This window comes from Mobula birostris, chromosome 24 (assembly GCF_030028105.1).
Source record: "Mobula birostris isolate sMobBir1 chromosome 24, sMobBir1.hap1, whole genome shotgun sequence".
NCBI lineage: Eukaryota > Metazoa > Chordata > Chondrichthyes > Myliobatiformes > Myliobatidae > Mobula > Mobula birostris.
The window spans coordinates 571869-595449 of NC_092393.1; the positions used below are offsets into that span (position 1 = coordinate 571869).

General features: G+C 43.8%; 2 protein-coding genes across 4 annotated transcripts in view; one reads left to right on the forward strand and one right to left on the reverse strand.

Annotated features, from left to right (window-relative positions):
- The window catches only part of eme1 (essential meiotic structure-specific endonuclease 1), a 50008-nt gene extending 47158 nt beyond the window's left edge, over positions 1-2850 (reverse strand). The window contains exon 1 of one of the 2 annotated variants that reach the window (XM_072242016.1): positions 2779-2850. In XM_072242016.1, the coding sequence (XP_072098117.1) occupies positions 2779-2802 (24 nt within the window). In that variant the 5' untranslated portion in view covers positions 2803-2850. The other variant, XM_072242017.1, reaches the window with a different exon arrangement.
- A 65-nt stretch (positions 2851-2915) lies between these two features.
- The window catches only part of mrpl27 (mitochondrial ribosomal protein L27), a 30907-nt gene continuing 10241 nt past the window's right edge, over positions 2916-23581 (forward strand). Inside the window, exons 1-2 of one of the 2 annotated variants that reach the window (XM_072242019.1) lie at positions 2916-3165; positions 15992-16117. In XM_072242019.1, coding sequence (XP_072098120.1) covers positions 3117-3165; positions 15992-16117 — 175 coding nt within the window. In that variant the 5' untranslated portion in view covers positions 2916-3116. The remainder of the gene's footprint in view (positions 3166-15991; positions 16118-23581) is intronic. The other variant, XM_072242018.1, reaches the window with a different exon arrangement.

Here is a 23581-nt window from a genome sequence, read left to right on the forward strand (position 1 = left end):
ACCTAATGAAGTACTAATGTCAAAGCCTAGACTAACAATTCAAACCCTACCTTGGAATTGTGGAATTTAAATTTAGTTAGTAAGTTGGAATTTTCAAATTATCCTTAAGTAATGACGACCATAAATACCAAAATACTTACAAAACTTTACTGGTTTCAGTACTGTTCTTTGGATGCCTACTTAATAGTTCAGACTACAGATGTAGTGCCAGGTGGAATTAAATAGAGCTCTTTCACCTAGCACAGACACAGTGGCATAAACGGTCTGCTAGGCAATTTTTGTGATTTGGCTTGAGAAAGTAATGGAGGAGTCAGAGATACGCCAGGCCATGAGATGACAGATGAAATACAATTCAGGTGCTGATAGTGGTTGTTGGCATTCATGAATGCTTCGTTTCTGAACTACCAAAGTTTGCGTTAGTGTATTCCACTCAGCACACTGCTATTGCCATAAGTCATAGTCAACAGAAAATGGCAGGAGTAAACTATTTGGTCCTTTCCTTATGCAACATTATCATGGCTTATCATCCACTTCAATATCCTTTTCTGGCCTTCTCTCCATATTTACTTTGATTCCTCTAGCTTCAAGGAAAATATTTGTCTCTTCCTTGAATAAGTTTAACAACTTTTACTCAACTAACTTCTCTGCTGCACAACTGCCAATCTTTGGATCTAATACCATCCCACCTTCCTCTGCAGGTTGTGCTCGAGCCCCCTTTCCTGTACCACACAGGAATGAGTAATTGCTGTAAATCATAGATACATACTTTAAACATTAACTATTGCTCTTCACTCAATCCTCACGAGGGGTAGGGAAGCTATTGAGAGGATTCTAGGGAATAAAACTTAACTCAGATTTGCAAATTAGGGACAACCAGCCAAACTTTATGCAAGGAATATAAAAGTAAATATGTAATGCTGAGGATATAAAGGCCTTGGTCACACTGCACTTGGAGTATCATGAGCAGTTTTGGACTCCTTGCATAAGAAAGGATGTGCTGGGATTGGAGCGGGTCCAGAAGAGGTTCACAAGAATTATCCCAGGAATTAAATGGTTAGCGTATGAGGAGTGTTTGGTAGCTCTGGGTCTGTACTCACTGGAGGTTAGAAGAATGGGGGGGGCAGGGGGAGGGAAGAGAAAAAGGAGTCCTTTTGAAAGCTATCAAATATTGGAAGGCCTAAATAGAGTTGACATGGAGAAGCTGTTTCCTTTAGTAGTTTAATCTAGGAGTAGAGGGCATAGCCCCAGAATACAAGGATGTCCCTTTAAAACAAATTGAGGAGGAATTTCTTTAACCAGCAAGTGTAATTCATTGCCACAGAGGGCTATGGAGGCCAGTTCATTGGATATATTTAAAGTGGAGGTTGATAGGTTCTTGATTAGTAAGGGCACCAAAATGATGGGCAGAAGGCAGGTGAGTGGTGTTGAGAGGGATATTAGCCATGATGGAATGGTGGAGAAGACTTGATGGGCCAAATGCGATAATTCTGCTCCTATAGCTTATGGCAGATCACATTTTACAAACTTAGATTTTTTTGAGGAGGCAATGAAGTAATTGATGAAGGTAAGGCAAGGTATGTGGTCTAAATGGACTCTGGTAAGGTGTTTGACAAGATCCCTCACGGTAGGCTCATCTAGAAGACTAATATACATGGGATCCACAATAACTTGGTAGTGTGAATTCAGAATTGACTTGGCCGTAGAAGATGATGGTGGGATTGTTATTCTGGCCAGGTCTGTGACCACTGGTATTCTGCAGGGATGAATACTGAAATATCTGGTTTGCATAGGGAGCACTGTGTGAATGGTGATAACAACGCATCAGCTCACAGGTCGGCCACCAGATGCCTCGATTCCGGAGCGAGAGGCTCGCCCATTGCGGGGCGGGGGGGGGGGCTAGGAAATATTTAATTAACCAAGGCAAAGATGAAAGAAATAACATGAGTAATATGTCTAATTATTCATGGTAGTTCTTTGTATGCAGAACTCTTTCCATGAGGATAAAACTTAAGCCAGGTATATTAAGATAACGAATGTTTCTTTGTAAATAACCTGCAAACAGACGCGCACACGAACTCCGGGCTCAACGAGCCAGAGATCCGACATGTGGAGCGAAATGAACCGGGGCTGGATGAGGCGGGACTTACCTGTGCAGGGGCTACAAACTGGAGATACGGCAAAATCCAGGCATCTGCTTTCCCGGGTTAACAACTCCCGTGCGGGCCGGACCGAGGCACCGCCGACAGCCCGGGCGGACTCACCGAGACCGCTGCGCACTTCAAACCGCCAGGGCTCATCATCAACACCGCCGCCCATTGGCCGAAACAAACCGGCACGCCCGAGAGCTTAGCCAATGGACACGGGAAGTTCCTTTGAGGGATGTGTGAACTGCCCTATCAGCGAACAGCTTTCGTTAAACCGCGTCGGGAGGGAAAGTGACGATGTTCCCGCGAAGCGCCAACTCGGTTTAAGATTGTTATTAGGTAATAAAAGAAACTACAATTAAATAACTATCGCCAGAGGAATTCATCAGATCATGCTTCACATATATAGAGTAAAACTGTGTACATAAAGCGACACTTTGAAAATTCGCAGCCAAAAAGCGTTTAAATATCGTGCCTCCACATATTGTGTAAAAATCTAAGGCACAACGCCACTGATAATGAGGTTCCGAATATAAGGCACAGTGCCAAACTCGGCAGAACTGGCAAATGCTGATGAAAGAAAATCAATCCTAAACAGGAAACTAAACCGGGACGGCAGAACGGACAGACTTACGGCGAAAGTATACGCTCCACGCATGCGCGACGCAACACGGCCGCCTGAGCGCGAGCGAGACCCCAAACTGACGCATGCGCACCGCCTGAGTGGAAGGCCGCCCGAGCGCGAGCGAGACCTCAAGCTGACGCATGCGCGGCGCCCGAGTGGAAGGCCGCCCGTCGCGAGCGAGACCCCAAGCTGACGCATGCGCGGCGCCCGAGTGGAAGGCCGCAGCAGAGACGTCGAGCGGGCTTTCTTCGACGGAGGAGCTCCGCGGTACCTGTACAACATCGGCGTGGGTTAACGACTATTGAAGCAGCGTTTTCTGTGTGTCTAACTGCGGAGTGGGGAGGACGATGGCGACCCTCATGTCCTGGAGCCGGGTGGCCACTTGCGCTGCAGCCGGTGAGTTGTCCCGGTGCGGGGGAAATGCGTGGATTAATGGGCACCGAGCCTGGTCCGGCCCGGCAGGCGTCTGTAAAGCATTACTGTCGATTCGGAATACCCAGCTGGACATTACCTACTGGGACAAACTTCAGGTTTATTATCATAGACTGGTATTGACTTACATCCTTCCTATACATGAGGAGCAAAAATCTTCACATCACGTCTCCATCTGAATGTGCAATGTGCAAATTATAGTAATTTGTAATAAATAATATGTACAACCGGACAGTCAATATAACATATAAATACAATTTTATTCAGTCTGATAGCCAGTTGAAGTACAGTTCCCATACCAGGCAGTGATGCAGCCAGTCAGGATGCTCTCCATTGTGCCCCTGTAGAAAGTTCTTAGGGTTTGGGGACTCATACCAAACTTCTTCCACCGCCTGAGGTGAACGAGGCGCTGTTGATAACATGAGATCCTTGGAGATATGGATACCGAGGAACTTGAAGCTGTTCACCCTCTTAACCCCAGATCCATTGATGTTAATGCCTGTCTGTATTCCTCCTGTAGTCCACAACCAGCTCCTTTGTTTTTGAGGGAGTGGTTGTTTTCCTGACATCACTGTGTCAGGGTGATGACTTCCTCTCTGTAGGCTGCCTTGTTATTATTTGAGATAAGGCCAATCAATGTAGTATTGTCAGCAAGTTTAATTAGCAGATTGGAGCTGTGGGTGGTGACACAATCATGGGTATACAGAGAGTAAAAGAGGGGCTTAGAACACAGCCCTGAGTGGCAAAGGTGAGGACCCACTCTTACCACCTGCTGGCGATCTGACAGGATCCAGTTTCACAAGGCAGGGTAAAGGCCGAGGTGTCTGAGCTTCTTGTCGAACATGGATGGAATTATGGTGTTGAATGCTGAACTGTAGTCCAAGAACAGCATTCTCACGTAAGCATCCTTCTCCAGATATGTAAAGACGGTGTGTAGAGCAGTGGCTATTGCATCATCTGTCGATCGGTTGTGTTGGTAGGCGAATTGTAGGGGGTCCAGTTTGGGTGGTAGCAAGCTGCAGATGTAGTCCTGGACCGGCCTCTCAAAGCATTTGCTTATTATTGAGGTGAGTGCGACAGGACGCCAGTCATTCAGACACGTTACGTTGGTCTTTTTAAGGTACAGGGGCAATGGTGGATAATTTGAAACAGGGGGGCACTCTACACCGGGAGAGGGAGAGATTATTGTCTGTAAACACACCTGCCAGTTATGTGGCGCACATCCTGAGTATCTGCCCTGGGATGCCGTCCTGTCCCGCAGCCTTGCGACCGTCCACTTGTTGGAAACACCTGTGTACTTCAGCCTCAGATGACCAGGCTGCAGGTTGCTTCAGTGTCTCTCCTCAGGGGCTCAGTGTTGGTGACATCGAACTGAGTGTTTATATAAAAAAAAAAGATTTAGCTTATCTGGGAGAGAGGCAGCGATATTGACGGCACCGCTGTGGTTAGCTTTGAAGACTGTGATGGTGCGCAGACCTTATCATAAGCTGTGTGTGTTGTCGCTGAGAGTTGTGTCTGGATCCTGTCCCTGTATTGTTCCGCTGCCTTGGTGACTTTGTGTAGATCACAGCAGTGTGCACGGAACTGCTGATCCAGGGTTTCTAGTTTGGGTAGACCCTGACTGATCCCTAGGAGACAGCATCCTTGATGCACTTCCGGATGTGGAAGATATTCCATTTGACGTCATCAAAGGAGTCCTGTCGTATGGAGACCGATTGGTCGGACCAGCAGTGGATGGTTTTAACTATGGCTGCCTCTTGTTTCAGCTTCTGGCTCTATATCGGCAAAAGCAAGATTGGGGAGTGATCTGACTTTCCAAGTGACATGAAATGTGTTGTTTTGTGGCAGCATTACGATGTAAGGACATAGAATTACTATAAACTATGAAATAAAATAATGAGGTGTGCTCATGTACTGTTCAGAAATCTAATGGAGAAGGGAACAATGCTGTTTCTGAATCATTGAGTGCCAGTCTTAAGTCTCCTGATGGTAGTGCGAAGACCACAAGACACGAAGTAGAATTAGGCTACTTGCACATTGAGTCTGCTCTGCCATACCAACATGACTGATCTATTATTCCCATTCACCTGCTTTCTCCCTGTAACCTTTGACACCCTTACTAATCAAGAGTGGATCAACCTCTGCTTTAAGTATACCACTAAGTTGCCTTGCACAGGCGTCTCTGACAATGAATTCCATAAATTTACCACACCACTCTCTGGCTAAAGAAATTATTCCCCATTTCTGTTCTAAAGGGATGTCCTTCTGTTCTGATGCTGTGCCCTCTGGTCCTGGACTCCTCCACTGTAGGGAACATCCTCTCTGCATCCACTCGATGTAGGCCTTTTCAGTTTTTGATAGGTTTCCATAAGATTTCCCTCCTCTCGTCCTGCCCACCCCCCCCATTCTTCTAAACTCCAACTAATACAGGCATCAAACACTCCTTAAGGCAACTTTTAGGTGGTCTGCACAAAGACTTGCAAGTCCCTTTGCACCTCTGATTTCTGAAAGTTCTCTCCATTTTAGAAAATAATCTATGGCTTTATTCCTTCCGGCAAACTTCCCTAACTGTATTCTATCTACCACTTCTTTGCCCATTCTTCCAATCTGTCTAAATCCTTCTGCAACAACCCTGTTTCCTCAACACTACCTGCCCCACGACCTATCGTTATATCATCAGCAAACTTGGCCACAAATCCATCAGTTCTGTCATCCAAATCATTGACATATAAATGAAAAGAAGTGGTCCCAACACCACCGGCCCCTGTGGAACACCACTAGTCACTGCCACCAACTAGAAAAGGTCTCCTTTCTTCCCATTCTTTGCCTCCTGCCAGTCAATCTTCTATCCATGCGCCATTAAAACAATTCAATTGAATTGTAATTTCCTGTATTGCTATTGTGCTTCATAGACTCATGTGGCACCTTGTCAAAATGTAAGTACACAATATCCACTGATTCTCTTGTTTTGTTTTCTCAAAGAATTCCAACAGATTTGTCAAGCAAAATTTCCCCTTCAGGAAACCATGCTGACTTCTGCCTATTATGTACCTCCAAGTACCCTGAAAATTTATCTTGTGAGAATGGGCAAAGAAGTGACGATGAAATATAGTGTAAGGAAGTGTATTTTTTTTAATTGAGATAGAGTGCAGAATAGGCCTTCTGGCCCTTTGAGCTGCGCTGCCAGCAACCCCAAATATAACCCTAGCCTAATTATGGGACAATTTACAATCACCAATTAACCTATCAGCCATTGCATCTTTGGACTGTGGGAGGAAACTGTAGCATCTGGAGGAAATGCATGAGGTCACAGGGAGAATGTCCAAACTCCTTGCAGGCAGCAGTGGGAATTGAACCCAGGTCGCTCGTACTGTAAATCATTGTGCGACTGTGACACACTTTTGTTACCTTGCCTATTATCTCCCAGCCTCTGTCACTATCTCCACTATTCCCTCCCCAACATGACTCCATCTCCAAAACAACCCCCTTATCTGGATTGTCCTATTGCTTGCCAGTACACATACAGTCTAGGAAAAGAGTCTTGACCTGGAATATCAACTGTCCATTTTCCTCTACAGATGCAGGTTGGCCAAGTTCCTCCAGCAGCTTCTGTTTTGTTCCAGCTTTCTCTATCTGATTTGCACTAATCAGCCTCCCTTCCTGGCCTACATTATCTGATATTAACATCATCATCTTTCTGTTTCCCTAATATGCCATTATCACCCCTTCCGCAAAAAATCTGTTCTTGTCATTCAGGCCAATACTCCATCTCCAAGCCTATTTTCTTCACTTTGAACATGCTTTTATCATCCAGGTCTCTCCCCTATTTTACCTGTGAGATGTTAAAGGGTTGGGAAATGATTTTTGAACTCTTACAAATAACGGGTTAAAATTGCTATAGACTTCTGTTTGTTCTGGTCTGAGTAATCCACCTGTGCTGCTTTCAGACTGACAGCCTTGCAGATGTTATGCTTTGTGGATTGAGTTCTGCTTAACTGTCACAAACCTCCTGCTACATGGTTTTGCAAGAATTAAGCTAAGCGCTCTTTGTTGCATAAGCTAGTTTTATAAATTGTTACACGTCTAAGTTAGACAAAGGTTCGATATGAACCCGCAATCCTTGTCTTACCTGCAGGTGTCAGGATGTGGTAATCTAATTATACTTTGTCTCCAAATATGCAGAACAATGGTTGAAAAATGAGGAATCATCTCGCACATTGTCCCGGTTGTCTGAGCTTGACTGCCTTTTAGGGTGATTAAGGGGTCTTTGTCCAGAAATACCACTGTTGCTGTGCATGTGACTATGGGGGTAGCTAAAAAAAATTGTTTCCTACGTAAGTGACAAAAATGGTATAAAAACTCTGTATCTCTGTGCTTTTGCAGAGAGGCCTCTGGTACGGGCCCCCTGTGTGTGCCTAAGGAGGGCTCTCTCTAGTGGCCAGCTACTAATAAAAAGCTGCTGCTTTATCCTCCATAGTACTGTGTGTTCTTGCATCGGGTAACGGATAATAGTTAGAAGTAGGGTTTAACACCTGGAACTTTGTTTTCAGCACTTCACCCTGTCACACTTCTAAAAAGACTCATAAAAATTATCCTATGCCTGTGACGAAGCTAACTTTTCCTGCTGTCTCTCTTCAGTTTTTGACAGCTGACCATGCCGTCCTCCAACTTCTCTATTCTTTTCTGGCAAGACTACCTGGTTCTACCTAATTTATCTGAAGAACAACCTTCAGTGGCATCCTTTTGTGCTTCTGTACAGCTAATTTCTTGGCACACTAAAAGATCTGTCCTTGGAACTTTTCTGTTTCTCACTTACAGACCAGTCATCTAGAACAGTGGTCCCCAACCAAAGATGTGCGACTGGGCCGTGAGGAAGCAATATGATTTGGTGATATGAAACGATATGAGTCAGCTGCACCTTTCCTCATTCCCTGTCTCACACTGTTGAACTTGAACACTGCACCCCCCCACACGGTCGGCCGGTCCGCAAAATTACCATCAATATTAAACCGTTCCACAGTGCAAAAAAAGGTTGGGGACTCCTGATCTAGAAAACCCAAGTGAATGTTGGTGATATCCAACTCTTCCAGTCTAGCCTCTCTTGGTTCTTTTGCTGCTTCTAAATAGTGTTATTGCTCTACTTGCACCTAGCATTGCAGAGAAACAGCTAAACCAAACAGGAAGTCCAAACTGATTACCTTTGGCTTTTTCTGCTAATTCTGTTCCTTGTTGACTGTCCATCCCACTCCTATGAGGGTTGAACCCAACCTTTTCCTGTGTTGGTACTTTAAGAACGTGGGATGTAAAGCAGAGTAGTCAATTGAGTAGGCATCACCATTTGATAAGTTCATAGCTCATCTGATCTCTGATCTCAATACCACTTTACTGCTTCATTCCCTTTAGTTTCTTCCGTGGTTATTCCCCAATTTACAAATGTTCTATTCCTGGCAAATGTTTTAGAAGAAAATTCTTAAATTGTTACTGGTGAATTGCTGCGGTAGTGTAGCGGTTAGTGTAATGCTATTACAACACCGGCAATCAGGCTCAATTTCCACTAATATCTGTAAGGAGTTTGTCCGTTCTCCCCATGACTAAATGGGTTTCCTCCACATTCCAAAGGTGTACAGGTTCGTAGGTTAATTGGTCACATGAGCATAATGGGGCTGAGCAAGCTCAATGAGTAAGAAGGGCCTATTACCATGCTGTATCTCTAAATAATTAAATTATTTAAAAAGGCATTTCCCATTTCAATGTATAACCTCTTGCATTCCAGAGCTCCTTCGGTCAAAGTTATCCTAAACATTGAACATAAAGACCCGTCAGCCCACAATGTACCATTATTCTTGGCAGGATGATCCATGCATCCACCACCCTTTGTGTAAAGAACTTAACTCTGACATTCCCCCTCCCCCATACTTTCCTCCAATCATCTCAAAATTATGCCTTCATATATTATCCCTTTCCATCCTGTGGAAAAGTCTCTGTGTATCTATACTTGTCTATGCTTCTTATCATCTTGTCTCTTTCAAGTCGCCTCTCATCTTCCTTCACTCCAAAAAGCCCTAGCTCATTCACCCTTTCTTTATAAACTATGCCCTGTAGTTCAGGCAGCAACCTGGTAAATCTTTGCACCCTCCCTAAAGCTCTACATCCTTCCTATAATGAGGTGACTAGAACTGAACACAATATTCCGAGTGTGGTCTGACTGGGGTTTTATAGAACTGCAACATTACCTTGCGGCTTTTGAACTCAATCATCCAGAGTAATGAAGGCGACCACATTATATACCTTCTTAATAACCCTATCAACTTGTCTGGTTACTTTGAGGAATCTGTGAATGTGGGCCCCAAGATCCCTCTGTTCTGCCATACTGCCAAGAATTCTGCCGTGAACCCTGTATTCTGCCTTCATTCTTTCAAAATGAATCACTTCACACTTTTTCTGATTGAACTCTTATCTGCTGCTCCTCAGCCCGGTTGTGCATCCTGTCAACAACCTGCAACAACCCTCTGCACTATCCACAACTCCACCAATCTTCGTGCCATTTGAAAGTTTACTAACCCACCCTTCCACTTCCTCATCCAAGTCATTTATAAAAATCACCAAGAGCACGAGTCCCAGATCCCTGGAAAACACCACTGGTCACTCAGCTCCAGGCAGAATACTTCATCTACTACCACCCTCTGCCTTGTACGGGTAAGCCAGTTCTATATCGATACAGACCAGTTTCGCTGGATCCCACACCTCCTGACTTGCTGAGTGAGCCTATGACAGGGAACCTTACCAAATGCCTTACTATAATACATACAGACCACATCCACTGCTCTATCTTCATCAATGTGCATTGTCACATCCTCAAAGAATTCAGCAGGCTCGTGAAGCATGACTTGCCCCTTACCAACACCATGTTGACTATCCCTTATATGCTTCTGCAAATATTTGTAAATTCTGTCTCTAAGGATCCTCCCCAACAATTTACCCACCACTTAAAGACTCATTTGTCTATAATTCCCATGGTTATAGAAACATAGAAACATAGAAAATAGGTGCAGGAGTAGGCCATTCGGCCCTTCGAGCCTGCACCGCCATTTATTATTATCATGGCTGATCATCCAACTCAGAACCCCGCCCCAGCCTTCCCTCCATACCCCCTGACCCCCGTAGCCACAAGGGCCATATCTAACTCCCTCTTAAATATAGCCAATGAACTGGCCTCAACTGTTTCCAGTGGCAGAGAATTCCACAGATTCACCACTCTCTGTGTGAAGAAGTTTTTCCTAATCTCGGTCCTAAAAGGCTTCCCCTCTATCCTCAAACTGTGGCCCCTCGTTCTGGACTTCCCCAACATCGGGAACAATCTTCCTGCATCTAGCCTGTCCAATCCCTTTAGGATCTTATACATTTCAATCAGATCCCCCCTCAATCTTCTAAATTCCAACGAGTACAAGCCCAGTTCATCCAGTCTTTCTTCATATGAAAGTCCTGCCATCCCAGGAATCTATCTGGTGAACCTTCTTTGTACTCCCTCTATGGCAAGGATGTCTTTCCTCAGATTAGGGGACCAAAACTGCACACAATACTCCAGGTGTGGTCTCACCAAGGCCTTGTACAACTGCAGTAGTACCTCCCTGCTCCTGTACTCGAATCCTCTCACTATAAATGCCAGCATACCATTCGCCTTTTTCACCGCCTGCTGTACCTGCATGCCCACTTTCAATGACTGGTGTATAATGACACCCAGGTCTCGTTGCACCTCCCCTTTTCCTAATCGGCCACCATTCAGATAGTAATCTGTTTTCCTATTTTTGCCACCAAAGTGAATAACTTCACATTTATCCACATTAAATTGCATCTGCCATGAATTTGCCCACTCACCCAACCTATCCAAGTCACCCTGCATCCTCTTAGCATCCTCCTCACAGCTAACACTGCCACCCAGCTTCGTGTCATCCGCAAACTTGAGATGCTGCATTTAATTCCCTCATCCAAGTCATTAATATATATTGTAAACAACTGGGGTCCCAGCACTGAGCCTTGCGGTACCTCACTAGTCACCGCCTGCCATTCTGAAAAGGTCTCGTTTATTCCCACTCTTTGCTTCCTGTCTGCTAACCAACTCTCCACCCACACCAATACCTTACCCCCAATACCGTGTGCTTTAAGTTTGCACACTAATCTTCTGTGTGGGACCTTGTCAAAAGCCTTCTGAAAATCCAAATATACCACATCCACTGGTTCTCCCCTATCCACTCTACTAGTTACATCCTCAAAAAATTCTATGAGATTCGTCAGACATGATTTTCCTTTCACAAATCCATGCTGACTTTGTCCGATCATTTCACCGCTTTCCAAATGTGCTGTTATCACATTCTTGATAACTGACTCCAGCAGTTTCCCCACCACCGACGTTAGGCTAACCGGTCTATAATTCCCTGGTTTCTCTCTCCCTCCTTTTTTAAAAAGTGGAGTTACATTAGCCACCCTCCAATCCTCAGGAACTAATCCAGAATCTAACGAGTTTTGAAAAATTATCACTAATGCATCCACTATTTCTTGGGCTACTTCCTTAAGCACCCTGGGATGCAGACCATCTGGCCCTGGGGATTTATCTGCCTTCAATCCCTTCAATTTACCTAACACCACTTCCCTACTAACATGTATTTCGCTCAGTTCCTCCATCTCACTGGACCCTCTGTCCCCTACTATTTCTGGAAGATTATTTATGTCCTCCTTAGTGAAGACAGAACCAAAGTAATTATTCAATTGGTCTGCCATGTCCTTGCTCCCCATAATCAATTCACCTGTTTCTGTCTGCAGGGGACCTACATTTGTCTTTACCAGTCTTTTCCTTTTTACATATCTATAAAAGCTTTTACAATCAGTTTTTATGTTTCCTGCCAGTTTTCTCTCATAATCTTTTTTCCCCTTCCTAATTAAGCCCTTTGTCCTCCTCTGCTGAACTCTGAATTTCTCCCAGTCCTCAGGTGAGCCACTTTCTCTGGCTAATTTGTATGCTTCTTCTTTGGAATTGATACTATCCCTAATTTCTCTTGTCAGCTACGGGTGCATTACCTTCCTTGATTTATTCTTTTGCCAAACTGGGATGAACAATTGTTGTAGTTCATCCATGCAACCTTTAACTGCTTGCCATTGTATATCCACCGTCAATCCTTTAAGTGTCATTTGCCAGTCTATCTTAGCTAATTCACGTCTCATACCTTCAAAGTTACCCCTCTTTAAGTTCAGAACCTTTGTTTCTGAATTAACTATGTCACTCTCCATCTTAATGAAGAATTCCACCATATTATGGTCACTCTTACCCAAGGGGCCTCTCACGACAAGATTGCTAATTAACCCTTCCTCATTGCTCAAAACCCAGTCCAGAATAGCCTGCTCTCTAGTTGGTTCCTCGACATGTTGGTTCAAAAAACCATCCCGCATACATTCCAAGAAATCCTCTTCCTCAGCACCTTTACCAATTTGGTTCACCCAATCTACATGTAGATTGAAGTCACCCATTATAACTGCTGTTCCTTTATTGCACACATTTCTAATTTCCTGTTTAATACCATCTCCGACCTCACTACTACTGTTAGGTGGCCTGTACACAACTCCCACCAGCGTCTTCTGCTCCTTAGTGTTACGCAGCTCTACCCATATCGATTCCACATCTTCCCGGCTTATGTCCTTCCTTTCTATTGTGTTAATCTCTTCTTTAACCAGCAACGCCACCCCACCTCCCCTTCCTTCATGTCTATCCCTCCTGAATATTGAATATCCCTGAACGTTGAGCTCCCATCCCTGGTCACCCTGGAGCCATGTCTCTGTGATCCCAACTATATCATAATCATTAATAACAATCTGCACTTTCAATTCATCCACCTTATTACGAATGCTCCTTGCATTGACACACAAAGCCTTCAGGCGCTCTTTTACAACTCTCTTAGCCCTTATACAATTATGCTGAAAAGTGGCCCTTTTTAATGCTTGCCCTGGATTTGTTGGCCTGCCACTTTTACTTTTCCATAGTAGTTTTTGTTTCTACCCTCACTTTACACCCCTCTGTCTCTCTGCACTGGTTCCCATCCCCCTGTAGTGAACTAACCTCCTCACGCCTAGCCTCTTTAATTTGATTCCCACCCCCCAACCATTCTAGTTTAAAGTCACCTCAGTAGCCCCCGCTAATCTCCCTGCCAGGATATTGGTCCCCCTAGGATTCAAGTGCAACCCGTCCTTTTTGTACAGGTCACGCCTGCTCCAAAAGAGGTCCCAATGATCCAAAAACTTGAATCCCTGCCCCCTGCTCCAATCCCTCAGCCACGCATTTATCCTCCACCTCATCGCATTCCTACTCTCACTGTCGTGTGGCACAGGCAGTAATCCCGAGATTACTACCTTTGCGGTCCTTTTACTCAACTCCCTCCCTAGCTCCCTATATTCTCCTTTCAGGACCTCATCCCTTTTCCTACCTATGTCATTGGTACCTATATGTACCACGACCTCTGGCTCCTCACCCTCCCACTTCAGGATATCTTGGACACGATCAGAAATATCCCGGACCCTGGCACCAGGGAGGCAAACTACCATCCGGGTCTCTGGACTGCGTCCACAGAATCGCCTATCTGACCCCCTTACTATCGAGTCCCCTATCACAACTGCCCTCCTCTTCCTTGCCCTGCCCTTCTGAGCTACAGGGCCGGACTCTGTGCCAGAGGCACGGCCACTGTTGCTTCCCCCGGGTAAGCTGTCCCCCGCAACAGTACTCAAACAGGAGTACCTGTTGTTAAGGGGCACAGCCACCGGGGTAATCACTACCCCCATTCTTGAACAAAGGAATAATGTCTTCCTCCAATCATCTGGTACCATTCCTGTGGTCAGTGAGGTCGCAAAGATATTTGCCAAAAACACAGCAGTCTCGTTCCTTGCTTCCCAGAGTAATCTGGGGTATATCCCATCCAGCTATCCTAATATTTTCAAAGGTTCACATCCTCTGGTGAATACTGAAACAAAGTTTTATTAAGGACCTCCCCACATGGCCAAGTAGTTAGGGCGTTGGGCTCACGATCTAAAGGTCGTGGGTTCAAGTCTCGGCCAAGGCAGCGTGTTATGTCTTTGAGCGAGGCACTTAACCACACATTGCTCCAGTCCACCCAGCTGAAAATGGGTACTGGCAAAATGCTGGGGGTTAACCTTGCGATAGACTGGCATCCTATCCGGGGGTGGGGGGGGGGTAGTCTCGTACTCTCAGTCGCTTCATGCCACAGAAACCGGTTTCTGGCTTTGCCGCTGCCTGTTAGTAGACAAATTTCAAGGTTGTATAATTTATACATTCTTTGGTAATAAATGTACTTTGATCCATAGTATGTAGTATACCACCCTGAGATTCATCTTCCCACATACAGCCACGAAAAATCATAGAACCCATGCAAAGAAAAACATCAAACCTCCAGTGGGCAAAAAAAAAAAGAACAGATTATGCGAATGGCAAAAAAAGAAACAAAGTGGAAAAACATACCAAACCAGCCTAGGCATATTCGGTTCAGTTTAACTTGAAACCTTGGAGCCTGTCCATGCCAATTAAAATTGCACAAAATGGCAACAGAGTGAGCAGAAACTCATCATAATGTGAGCTACCAGGTCTAATCCACAAACTACGTCAATTAAACCTTGCCCAAGACCCAAGGCTCCAGCTTCATCCTCTGGAAGTATTGAGCAAGAGGGAGAAAGAGACGCCATTCAAATGCAGGAACTTTCTTCCAGAAACAGCAAGCACGAAGTGGAGGGAGACTGTCACACGCGAACACCTTACTTCAGCAGCTGCAAGTAAGATGATAGTAGATGGAGTTGAACACCTGCTCATCTTCCACTCTTGCTTGGATGGTTTTGATCTTCCTTGACACTTAGATCAGTGAGAAATGGAGTCGATCATGGGCTCGAGCCCTGTCTCCAGGCTTCTTGGCTTCCAGGCTGCACTCTTCACCTGAAACCTCACTGAACACCGCCCCCCCACACCCCCGAGACACGCAAAGCACCAGATTGCTCAATCAGCCTGAAAACACACCACCAAAGTCACACAGGCTCCAACAGTAGCAGAACTAAAAAGAAGTGGGGGGAGAAAAGCAGTTTTGGGAACTGTCTGGAGGTTGCGGCCTTGGTTGCGTTGTTTACTGGCGCCATCTTCCGGTAATCTACCATGTTATTGTGTTACTTTACTGAGGCAACAAGAAGAATAGACAGAATCCACTGAGGGGAGAGGCTGGTTCCTGTGATGTACTGAGCTGTGACCTCATCTCTGCAGTTTCTAGTGGACACAGGCAGAGCAGTTGCCATACAAGTCTTTAAGCATGCAGACAATACTTTGTATAGTGCATCAATAAAAATTGGTAAGAGTTACTGAATTTCTTTAGCTTCTTGAGGAAGTAGAGGTGTTGTCTTGGCTGGGGTATCAATGTAATTGCAGCAGACAGACTATTATCTTCACACTTAGGAACTTGAAGCTCTTAGCCTTCTCTATCTCTGCACCATTGATGTAGATGGGAGCACGTGCACCACGCCCTTTCTAAACTCAATGACCAGCTCTTTTATTTAGTTGTCTTTGAGGGAAAGGTTGTTGTCTTGACACAATGACATCACAGTCTATCTCCTGTACTCTAACTGATTGTTATTTGAGATATGGTCCACAGCAGTATCATCTGCAGATTTGTAGATGGAGTTAGTTTGCACAATTATTTCAAATGTTGCAATCATTTTCTTTTTGTAAGATGGTTTCTATTTCTCATATTTCCTTCAGGAGTTTTGGCTTTTCCACAGACCACAGTTACTGCCATGAGATATGCATCCAAAAAGGCAGGAGGCAGTTCAAAAAATCTGGGGGGCAACAGCCCAGGTCGACGTTATGGATGGAAGAAGGCAGATGGTATGTATTGGGCTTGAATAGCATCCAATATGAAAACTACATGCTTTCTGTAAGGGCAAGGGAGGAAGAAGTACTGCACACTTTAGAGCACTAATCACTGTGAACAGTAGTAACAGGTACATAATGAAGTGCAGGAGCTTCCACTGGGGAATAGCAAATACTGTAACCATGACTATCGTGTGATCACTACTCTAGGTGTTTATGTCATTGTTGGTGTTGCTTTTAAAGGGTTCCCTAATTCAGTTGTGGAGTAATATGAAGTAGAGTAAACAGGCCTTGAGCCCAATTAATCCATGCCAACCAAGAGGCTTATCTACGGTGGTGCCGTTTGCCCACATTTGACCAATATCCGTCTAAATGTTTCTTATCCTTGTACCTGTGTAAACGTCTTTTAAATGGTGTTACTGCACATACCTCAACTATCTTCTCTGGCAGCATGTTCCATATACACCATACACGAAGTTGCCCCTCGAGTCACTTTTTAAATTTTCTCCTCTTACCTTTAAATCATGCCCTCTAGTGTTTGAGGGGGATAAAGAAGCTATGCATTTACCTTGTCGATGCCTGTCTTTCATATACTTCTCTCTCTCTCCTACACTCCTTGAACTTCATTATCCTAGCCCGCCTAACTCTCTGTATAACTTGGGTTCTTGAGCCCTGGCAACACTCATAACTCATAAATCTTGTTTGTACTCTTTCCAGTTGAATGAGGTCTTTCCTGTAACATGGTGAACAAAACTGTATACAGTCTTCCAGATCCAGCCTCACCATATGTTTTACAACTGTTGGTGAACAAACTTACCTGAGCGGGTATGTTGTGACTAGGGTTGTGCATGGTGCCTCAAGGATATTTCTTTCAACTATGGCCTATCACTTAACCTCTGTTCTTCTTGATTCTGGCCTTGAATACATCTTCTGTATCCCTATGTCAATTTATAACTGTTGTTTCAGGTATCCAGGAAAGGCTATAGCATTTCCGACCTAAACTTCTGCTTTTCTCTGTTGTTCGTTATAAAAGTATTTGTTTAGTTTGTTTTGAGAGGGGTAGCAAAGAGAACTAAGAAATAGAAAATTAATACTCCTGTGGGATTTGTGTCAGGAACTCTGCCAGATACAGCAGAATTAAGTTCAATAGCAGATTTCTTTTGCAATGAGATTTCTGTATTTAGTTTCTGAAAATAATTACACTTACTCTTAAAGCAAGGTTTCTGCAAAATGCAGCATAAACCCTTCAAGGGATAAGCCCTTTTTTATTTGATATTGCAATTTCTGTCTTCCTACAATTGTTGACAAGTTTCTACAACACATCATATAATCTTCTGTCCTCATCCTCTTTCCTCCCTGCTGAAGTAAAAATAAGATTCTTATTGACCTCTCCTAGCACCCCAGCAGATTCAAAGTTTTATTCTGTCCATAATTTTCAAAACTTTCAGTGAGATTCCACCCTCAAATACTTTTGACATTCCAGCTGCTTGGTCTCTTCCATCTCTAATTTCACAGCACTTCTTCATGTGTGTGTGAGAGAGAGAGACATGCGACTTTAACCTCCCCTGCCTCAACTGTTTTCCCTCCTCTCATACTGACATCTCCAGATTGGTTGGCGATGACAAACATTCATTCCCTCTTCCAGATGGCATCAAAATCAGGTCCTTCACCTAAGGTCATTCGTGCCAAATGAAGTGTCTTCCTGAGCTAGTCCCATTTATCGTGTTAGAGCCACATAGCCCACTATTAAGTCCACATAGACAAGGTCTACTGTCCTTGGCATTCTTAAGTGGGAGGGTGACTAGGCAGAGGATGTGGTGTGGTCCCTGTAGGTACCAATGGCATGGGTAGGAAGAGTTACAAGGTTCTGCAGAGGGAGTTCAGAGAGCTGGGTGCTAAGTTAAAGGGCTGGACCTCCAAGGCGGTGATCTCAGGATTGCTACCCATGCCATGTGTGTGCTAGTGAGGCCAGAAATAGGAAAATTATACAGTTAAACACTGGCTAAGGAGTTGGTGTAGGAGGGAGGGCAAAGATTTTTGGATCATAATGTTCTCTTCCAGGGTAAGTGAGACTTGTGTAGAAGAGATGATTTGCACCTGATCTGGAAGGGGACTAATATTCTAGTGGGAATGTTTATTAGTGCTGCACGGAGGGTGGGTTGTTTAAACTAGAGTTTCAGTAGGATGGGAACCAGAGCGGAGAGGTTGTGGAGACGTATGTTGGTATGATCACAGACAAAGCCAAGCATCAAAAGGTTGAGCATGGTGCGACTAGTAAGGTGAGCTGCGTATATTTCAATGCAAGAAGTGTTGAAGGAAAGGTGGATGAGCTTAGGACATGGATCTATATCTGGAATTATGATATTATAGCTACTAGTGAGACTTTGTTGCGGGAGGGGCAGGACTGGCAGCTCAATATTCCAGGGTTCTGTTTTCTTTTTGGGCACGACAGAGCAGAGAGATTAAAGTTGGAGGGGTGGCATTACAAGTCAAGGAAGATGTCACAGCAGCGTTCAGTCAGGACAGACTAGAGAACTCGTCTAGTGAGGCATTATGGGTGGATCTGAGGTATAAGAAAAGTACAACCACGTTAATGGGGCTATATTATAGACCACCCAACAGTTCGAGGCATTTAGAGGAACTAATTTGTAGAGAGAGCAGACAATTGCAAGAAATAAGGTTGTGATAGGTGGTTTTAACTTATCACAAATTGACTGGGACTCCCTTACTGTAAAAGGGCTAGATGGAATAGAGTTTGTCAAATGTGTTCAGGAAAGCTTCCTTAATCAGTACGTAGAAGTCCCAAAGAGAGAGCGTGCAATACTTGATCTGCTGTTAGGGGATGAGACAGGGCAGGTGACACAAGTTTGTGCAAGGGAACACTTTGTATCTGGTGATCATAATGCCATTAAAAGGACCTAGTGCTTTCCCAGCATATATAATGAATAAAGTCTTCTCGTGTTTCCAGCGGGTACAGGTATCAATTATAATCGATGTTTCGATGACATACTGCTATCTTCAGGGATGATGCCTGGGCATGTCTGTCCCTCTTGATTGATTAGATCAGATTGGACTAACCAATCAGGAGGGATGGACTACAGGGGTACAAATGCCACCGGACTAAACATGCCCAGGCATTATCCATGATGAAGATGGCAAAGTTTGTCATCAAAACTTAGGTTATAATTGATACCTATATCCAGGTAGAAGCCTAAGAAGAGTTTATTTGACAATGCCATTAGTTACAAAGTAAATATGCAAAAAGATAGGTCTGGTTGGTGGGTTGAGATCCTAAATTGCAGAAAGGCCAATTTTGATGTTATTAGAAAGGATCTGGCAAGTATGGATTGGGATGGGCTGTTTTCTAGCAAAGGTGTACTTAGTAAGTGGGAGGCCTTCAATAGTGGAACTTTGAGAGTACAAAATTTGCATGTGTCTTCAGAATAAAAACTAAAGATAACAGGTTTTGGGAACCTTGGTTTTTAAGAGATATTGGGGCACTGGTTAAGGAAGAAAAAGAGATGGCTCGCAGGTATAGGCAGGTAGGAACAAATGAGGTGCTTATGGAAATGCAAGAGAACACTTAAGAAAGAAATCAGGAAGACTAAAAGAAGACATGAGGTTGCATACAAGGTGAAGGTGAATCCTAAGGAATTCTACAGGTGTGTTGAGGGCAAAAGGATTGCAAGGGACAAAATTGGTCCTCTGGAAGATCAAAAGGGTTACTATGTGTGGAGCCAAAAGGATGGGAGAGATCTTAATGTTTTGCTTATGTATTTATTCAGGAGGCAGACGCAGAGTCTATAGAAGTGAGGCAAAGTGGCATCAACTTCATGGGCACTATACAGATTACAGAGGAGGTGATGTTTGTTGTCCTGAGTCAAATCAGGGTGGATAAATCCCCAGGCCCAACAAGGTGTTGACAAGTTCAGAAATTGCCAGTGCCCTAGCAGAGATATTTAAATAATGCTTAGTGACAGATGAGGTACCAGAGGACTGGAGTTTAGTCTATGTTGTTCTGCTGTTTAAGAAAGGCTCTAAACATAAACCAGGAAATTTTAGGCTGGTGAGGCTGACCTCAGTTGTGAGAAAGTTATTGGAAGGTATTCGAAGGGATATATAAGTATTTGGATAGATATACAAGGGGTGATTGATAAGGTAGAAGGAGTCAATTTTAGAAATCCTAGCACATTTATTTTTCTTACATTTACACACTTAGTCCAGTGGTCATGGAGCATATGGAAGGAGATGGTAGAAGGAGATGAGTTATTAACTTCAAACTTTCTGCATTTTCATTCAAAGAGTTGAATTGCAGGGGCATGTAACGAGAGCTGTATAACTCATCTCCTTCTACCTTAGGCCACAAACTTATCACCCCTGCTGTGGACCACTTCTACAAAGAAGGGATCCGTGTGCTCTACGACCACTAGACTAAGTGTGTACATGTAGGAGGGGACTGTGTTGAAAAATAAATGTGCTAGGTTTTCTAAAATTGACTCCTCCTACCTTAGGCCACGAACTTATCAATCACCCCTGGGAGGTTGATGAAGGATAGTCAGCAAGACTTTGTGTCATGTCTAGCAAGTTTTGAGGTTTTTTTTGAGGAAGTAACCAGGGAAATGGTTGAAGATAAGGCAGTGGATGTTGTCTACATGGACTTTAACAAGGCATTTGACAAGGTCCCACATGGGAGGCTAGTCAGGAAGATTCAGTTGCTTGGCATTCAAGGCGAGACAGTAAATTGGATTAGACATTGGCTGTGTGGGAGAAACCAGAGAGTGGTAGCGGATGGTTGCCTCTGACTGGAGGCCTGTGACTAATGGTGTGCTGCAGGGATCAGTGCTGGGTCCATTGTTGTTTGCCATCTATATCAACAATCTGCATGATAATGTGGTTAACTGAATCAGCAAATTTGCTGATGACACCAAGATTGGGGTGTGGTGGACAGTGAAGAAGGCTATCAAAGCTTGCAGCAGGATCTGGACCAGCTGGAAAAGTTAGGCTGAAAAATGGCAGATGGAATTTAATGCAGATAATTGTGAGGTGTTGCACTTCAGTATGACCAACCAGGGTAGATCTTACACAGTGATGGTAGGGCACTGAGGAGAATGGTAGAACAAAGGGATCTGGAAATACAGGTTCATAATTTGTTGGAAGTGGAGTCATGGGTAGATAGGGTCCCAAAGAAAGCTTTTGACACATTGGCCTTCAAAATCAAAGCATTGAGTACAGGAGATGGGATGTTATGTTGAAGTTGTACAAGACATTGGTGAGGCCTAATTTGGAATATTGTGTGCTGTTTTGGTCACCTACCTTCAGGAAAGATGCAAATAAGGTTGAAAGATTACAGAGAAAATTTAAAAGAATGTTGTCGGATCTGGGGTACCTGAGTTATATGGAAAGATTGAATTTGTAAGGAGTTTATTCCTTGGAACATAGAGGATTGAAGGGAGATTTGATAGAGATATCTCAACACCAGTTGTATTTTGATTAGTTTGCACTTTTTGTTTCAATTATGTTTGTTGTTGTAAAATTATGCACGAATGGTTTTAATTTTTTTCTGAATGTTGGTTATGTAATTTATGTATACCATTAGGGGCTATGTTGACATAGTGATTGACATCAGACTATTGTAGTTTGGACACCTGAGTTTAATCTTGGTGGTGTTTGTACTTCCTCCCCATAATGGTGTGGGTTTCCTCTGAGTGCTTAGGAAAGGTGTAAATAGTTTGAAAGAGTGCGGAGAATATTTACAAGGGTGTTGTTGGGACTGGAGGACAACAGTTAGAAGAGAAGATTGAATAGATTAGGACTTTATTCCTTGGACCGGAGAAGAGATTTGATAGAGATGTACAAAATTATGAGGGATATAGGTTGGGTAATTGCTAGCAGGCTTTTTCCACTGAGGTTGGTTGGGACTTCAACCAGAGGTCATAGGTTAATGTGAAAGGTGAAAAGTTTAAAGGGTATATGAGGGGAAACTTCCTCCCTCAGAGGGTCGTGAGATTGTGGAATGAACTGTCAGCGCAAGTGGTGCATGTGAGGTCGATTTCAACTTTTAAGGTAAGTTTGGATAGGTACATGAATAGTAACAGTATGAAGGGCTGTGGTCCCAGGGCAGGCCAATGGGAGTAGGTGTTCAAATGGTTTCTGCATTGATTAGATTGACCGAAGGGCCTGTTTCTCTGCTGTATTTTTTTTAATGACTCTGACTCTACTGTCCTGCCTTTGTCAGTCTTGGTCACTTTTTCAAAATAAAACTCAGATTCACAAGACACAGTTTCGCAAGCACTAAGCTATGCTGACTGTCTGTAATCAGAACGTGCACTTTCTGCAAATAAATCATGTCCTATAGAATTCCTTCCAGAAAGTTCAAAGTAGAGTTATTATCAAAATACATTACATATTACCATATACTACCTTGCAGACATTTATGGGGTGGAGGGAAGAAATAAAATATAGTTTATGAAAAACTGACAACCAAAGTGCAAATAAAAAAATAATACTGAGAAAATCTAAAGAGTCCTTGAAAGTAGGTCTGTAGGTTGTAGAATCAGTTCAGATTAGTGGTGATTGAAATTATCCACGGTGAGTCAGAAGCCTGCTAACTTACTGAACCTGGTGGTATGTGACCTAAGGTCCCTGTACCTCCTGCCTGATGGCAGTAGTGAGAAGAGGACATGGCCTTGATGATGTATTCAATGGCAGGGGGTTTTACCTGTGCCACCATTTTCTGTGGCCTTTTCCTTTCCTGGGCATTGGTGTTTCCATACCAGGCCTTAATGCATCCAGTTGGAATACTCACTACTATATATCTAAAGTAGTTTGTCAGACTAATCCTCTGATATGGTAACAAGGTGACCCACTCCACTAACCACTGATGGGGCTGTACTGTAAGTCCCCCAATAATTAGTAAGAAATAGATCAAACTATAGGAGGACTGCAAGAATAATAAGGTTGGAATTGTATGTGATATTAACTAACTTAAAATTGACTGGGACTGCCATATTGCTAAAGATTCGGCATTAGAAAGCAACTTGTAAAAGTTGATTGAGAGAGGCTAAAGGAACATATGGTAAGAAAAGGTTTTTAGAAGTAAGGTAAGGAGGTGAGCAGGCACTGTCTGTAATTGCAGCAGACATGAAAAGAACTCTGCAGAGGGACAAACCTCCCCGTAAGGCTGCCAGGCCAGACAATATCCCAGGCTAATACTCGGGTAATGTATACTCCAGCTCACTGACCGCTTCATCTCTTCATTTGCCCATGCTTCATATCAGCCACCATCAGCCCCATCCAAAGAACTTCTACATCTTCAGAAATAAACATATCATAAGATAAGTGTATAAGATGATGAGAGGCATTGATTATGTGGATAGTCAGAGGCTTTTTCCCAGGGCTGAAATGGCTCCACAAGAGGACACAGGTTTTAGGTGCTGGGGAGTAGGTACAGAGGAGATGTCGGTTAAGTGCGTGGAATGG